The sequence below is a fragment of the Guillardia theta genome (genome assembly GCF_000315625.1).
Source record: "Guillardia theta CCMP2712 unplaced genomic scaffold GUITHscaffold_570, whole genome shotgun sequence".
Lineage (NCBI taxonomy): Eukaryota > Cryptophyceae > Pyrenomonadales > Geminigeraceae > Guillardia > Guillardia theta.
Window position 1 is genome coordinate 1 of NW_005434145.1, and position 4,128 is coordinate 4,128.

General features: G+C 54.9%; 2 protein-coding genes across 2 annotated transcripts; one reads left to right on the top strand and one right to left on the bottom strand.

Moving 5' to 3' along the window:
- Positions 1-141: 141 nt before the first annotated feature.
- Positions 142-405, bottom strand: GUITHDRAFT_48146 (hypothetical protein; the record flags this gene model as incomplete). The annotated part of the gene is made up of 1 exon (XM_005817786.1): positions 142-405. A coding segment is annotated over one exon (264 nt), but the record flags the coding sequence as incomplete, so codon positions are not given.
- A 1,741-nt stretch (positions 406-2,146) lies between these two features.
- GUITHDRAFT_98886 (hypothetical protein) lies at positions 2,147-4,052 on the top strand. Its single transcript, XM_005817787.1, has 3 exons — positions 2,147-2,811; positions 2,866-3,212; positions 3,266-4,052. The coding sequence occupies exons 1-3, from the start codon at positions 2,232-2,234 to the stop codon at positions 3,998-4,000; spliced, it is 1,662 nt and encodes a 553-aa protein (XP_005817844.1). The 5' UTR covers positions 2,147-2,231; the 3' UTR covers positions 4,001-4,052.
- Positions 4,053-4,128: the final 76 nt, after the last annotated feature.

Here is a 4,128-nt window from a genome sequence, read left to right on the forward strand (position 1 = left end):
CCTCCACCTCTTCCCTTAGCTCACCTTAACATCCACAAGCACGTCATCAAGAGGTTCAGGAAACTGCCAGCTCATGGCCCGATCGGTCTCGGAGAACATCACTCCTCCTCTCCCCTCTGTCAGATCTCGCTTCCCCCAAGACAGCAGCGTCACGTCGAACTCCAAGGTCGCAAACGGCTTCATGCCATCCCAAGGGGGGTTTGCTCCGTAGCCATACGCGCCCTTGACGATGAAGTTGGCTCGCTCCCCTTGCTTCATGGTGGAGACGCCGATCTCGAGTCCTCTCACAATCTCCCTCTTGCCATACCGAAACACCAGCGGGTCGTTGACTGTCCTGTTGAGAAAGCACTTGTCCGGTTGCTGGTACACCCTTCCGACCACAACTAGGGACATTTCATCTCCCACCGACAGCTCAGGGCTCAGCCATCCAGGCTCTAGGATCTGCTTCTGCACTCCACTGTCTTCCGTGAGAGACACAGTCCTCTCGTCCTCCGAGCAAACCTCTGGGAACTCATCACCCCCTCCCCGAAGCCGCAAGGCAGCCATGTTCGCTATACCTCCCTTCCCACGGAGACTTTGTCTCTTGCATGTCCTAACTGCATGAGGGTCTAGACCCGATGTGGGAGACGAGTAGTCTCCTCCTGCTGCCCACCCCTGCCCACCCCCCAGCATCGCCAGCGCTGCTGCCAACAACCCCACCACTCTCCGCCATCGCACCATTGGGATCCCCGCAACACGTTGCAGCTTTTGGAATCCGTTACAACCCAACTATCGGGGCCCGGGGCCCGGGGGGGGCTACCAACACTGAGTGGATTACTCAGTGTTTTAAAAGTGTTTTAAATGGCAGTTACACAGAAGGTTTTAGTGTAACGGATATAAGTACCGGCGGACGTTCTTTATTCCTCTGCGCTATTCATGATCTGATGACCCACGTAATGACCCCACCCTATGACTGTCCATGACTCTATTTAAGGGGGTGGTAGGACTGAACACATTTGTCATGGGTAGTGTTGATATCACGGTAGGGGTTATCCCTCATTAGTGATCTCACGAAAAGGGTGAGGGTACATATTTCTACTACCAAAAGGGGGGTGAAACACTATCAAATAGGGGTAGAGGGTGGTCAATGGTGACAAGGAGGCCGGGGGGTGGGGTGGGGTAACGTGAGGACGTAGCTGATCCTGTCAGGGACCATCGTCATGACCTTCTTCAGCCAGGCATTCTCGAGCCACCCCTACCCCTCCATCTCCCCAGAATTTATTAATAGGACTACCCACCCCTGGTAGGCTTTCCATCCTCCGATCTGATACAGTTACGATCGTTACATCACATTGTACCCCCACCCCCTCATGTACCAGCCTTTTCCACCGTTTCACAGAATCACGGCCCCACCCCTCCATCCACCTGCCCCATCCCATGGACCCACCCCTTGCTGATAGACTTTGCACTGGACCCCCCATTCTGGAGAGCATGGTTCACGACCCACGTCACTCTCGCTGACTACACCCGTACTTATGGGGTGCAACGTACCGGTTAAATTTGTCCACGGATAAGATAAGCTCTGTACCCCTATCACTTTCATCCACTACCCCTGTACCTTCCTAGTACCACCCCTGTAAACTAGAACCCCATGCGGCTGACGTTCGATCTGTGACCGAGAGACCCCATGGTTATGCGATCAGGTACCCCTACCCCCTCGAGGGTCTTGAACAGAACACCTCAGGACCCACCCTGATCATAGCTCAGTCATCGCTTTGTATGACAGAACCCGTTCATTTCCCTCTCATACTACCCACCCCCTACCATACCCACCCCATGTTCTAGAGTCATATATCTCCCAACTGGACACCCCACCCTGTGTTGCGTCCAGTAGCAGTACCCTGACTATAGTGCCAACATCTGGGACCCGACAACCACCAGATACCTCAGTGAATTTGCCTACCCATCCCATTCCTGAAATTACCCTTACAAATAGCTTTAGACACCAGTCAAAAGTATAGGTAGGGTATTATACCCTACCTATACTTTTTGAGATCATGTTTGCCCCCACCCTACGAAAATTACTACCCCACCCCACATTGTTTACGCCCCTCCCCCTTCTATAAAGCGTTCCATCGTCCCCTGCTCCACCAAATTGCCACTCCTCCTCCTCCTCCTCCATTCCCCCATTGCGATCGCATTCCCGCCTCTCCCTCTCCTACTCGTACTCTTGAAACAAGTTTGAACTACCCATGTCCAGAAGAATCCTCGTTATCGGTGGTGTTGCCGGCGGTGCCTCTGCAGCTGCTCGTCTCCGCAGGTTGGACGAGAACGCTACCATCACTGTCTTCGAGAAGGGACCCTTCGTGTCCTTTGCCAACTGCGGTCTCCCCTACTACGTCGGAGACGTCATCAAGGATGACAAGGATCTTGTCATCGCTACCCCTGCTCGATTCAAGGAGCGCTTCAACATTGAGGTCAAGACCATGCACGAAGTCTTGAAGATCAACAAGGAAGACAAAACCATTGAGGTTAAGGACCTCAACACTGATGACACCTCTGTCGAGAGCTACGATGCTCTCGTGCTTGCTCCTGGTGCCTTCCCCATCCGCCCTCCTCTTCCCGGCATCGACCTCCCCGGAATCTTCCTCTTGCGCACCATCCCAGACAGTATGCAGATCCGTGCTTGGATGGATCAGTACAAGATCAAGAAAGCTGTTATCGTTGGCGGAGGCTTCATTGGCCTTGAGACCACTGAGAACCTCGTTCATCGTGGTGTTGAGGTGACCATCGTCGAGATGGGCACTCAAGTCCTCCCTCCTATGGATCCAGGTGCCTCCCTCAAGTCTTCTTTCGCTTGCTTGTACTGACGCATATGGGTCGCAGAGATGGCTGAGGTCCTTCACGAGCATTGCAAGGCCAAGGGCGTCAACCTCTGCTTGGGCGATGGCGTCGCCGGCTTCTACAAGACTGACACCGGCCTTGAGGTCGCTACTCAGTCGGGCGCTCGCTACCCATGCGACGTCGCCATCCTTGGCATCGGTGTCCGCCCTGAGACCAAGCTGGCCAAGGAGGCTGGGCTTGAGCTCGGCAAGCTGGGAGGGATCAAGGTTGACGAGCAGATGCGCACGTCTGACCCCAACATCTGGGCTGTGGGCGACGCAGTGGAAGTGAAGGACTTCGTGACGGGACAGATGGCGTTGATCCCCTTGGCCGGGCCTGCGAACCGTCAGGTGAGATGCGGTAGTGTGAGGTCGGGGAGGGGAGGCTGACTGGGAGTGCTCAGGGTCGCATTGCTGCCGACGCGATCAACGGGCGATCGAGCACCTTCCGTGGTGTGCAGGGCACTGCTGTGTGCGGAGTGTTCGACAAGGTGGCGGCGGCAACCGGAGCGAGCGAGAAGACGCTCAAGCGGTACGGGATCCCCTACGAGAAGGTCTACCTTCACCCCAACCATCACGTTGGCTACTTCCCCGGAGCCAGGAACATCAACTTCAAGCTTCTCTTCAACCCTCAGGACGGAAAGATCCTCGGAGCTCAGGCGATCGGAGAGGCTGGCGTGGAGAAGCGTATCGACGTCGTTGCCATGGCGATCCAGCAGGGCATGACGGTGTACGACCTGGAGGAGTCAGAGCTGTGCTACGCTCCTCAGTTCGGAGCTGCCAAGGACCCTGTCAACCTTGCCGGTATGGTTGCCGCCAACTGCCTCCGCGGGGACGCTCCTGTGATTCAGTGGGAGCCGATCATCAAGGGGGAGTGCGACCCCAACCACGTGCTGGTGGACGTACGAACCAAGGGCGAGGTGGCAAACGGCATGTTCACTGGTGCTCGCAACATCCCCATCGATCAGATGCGCGAGCGCATGTCTGAGCTCCCCAAGGACAAGCCCATTTACGTGTACTGCGGGGTTGGAATCCGAGGATACAACGTGGTGCGCATGCTGAAGCAATGCGGGTATGACGCATACAACGTGCCGGGAGGATGGACTACATACAGTTTCTTGTCAAAGTGTGTCAAGTAGACTTGCTAGCTGATACTTCTGTTTTCTAATTTGAGTGAATTGTTTTTTGTTGAATACATTTGGCACAAAATGAGAAGAAAACAAACAAAGAGACAGTTTCCAAATTTGTTGTCAAGGAAGAAAGAACA

Coding starts and splice junctions, on each gene's coding strand:
- GUITHDRAFT_98886 (XM_005817787.1), top strand. CDS start 2,232: ATGTCCAGAAGAATCCTCGTTATCGGTGGTGTTGCCGGCGGTGCCTCT. Junction 2,812..2,865: donor CCTCCCTCCTATGGATCCAG/GTGCCTCCCTCA, acceptor TATGGGTCGCAG/AGATGGCTGAGGTCCTTCAC. Junction 3,213..3,265: donor CCGGGCCTGCGAACCGTCAG/GTGAGATGCGGT, acceptor GGGAGTGCTCAG/GGTCGCATTGCTGCCGACGC.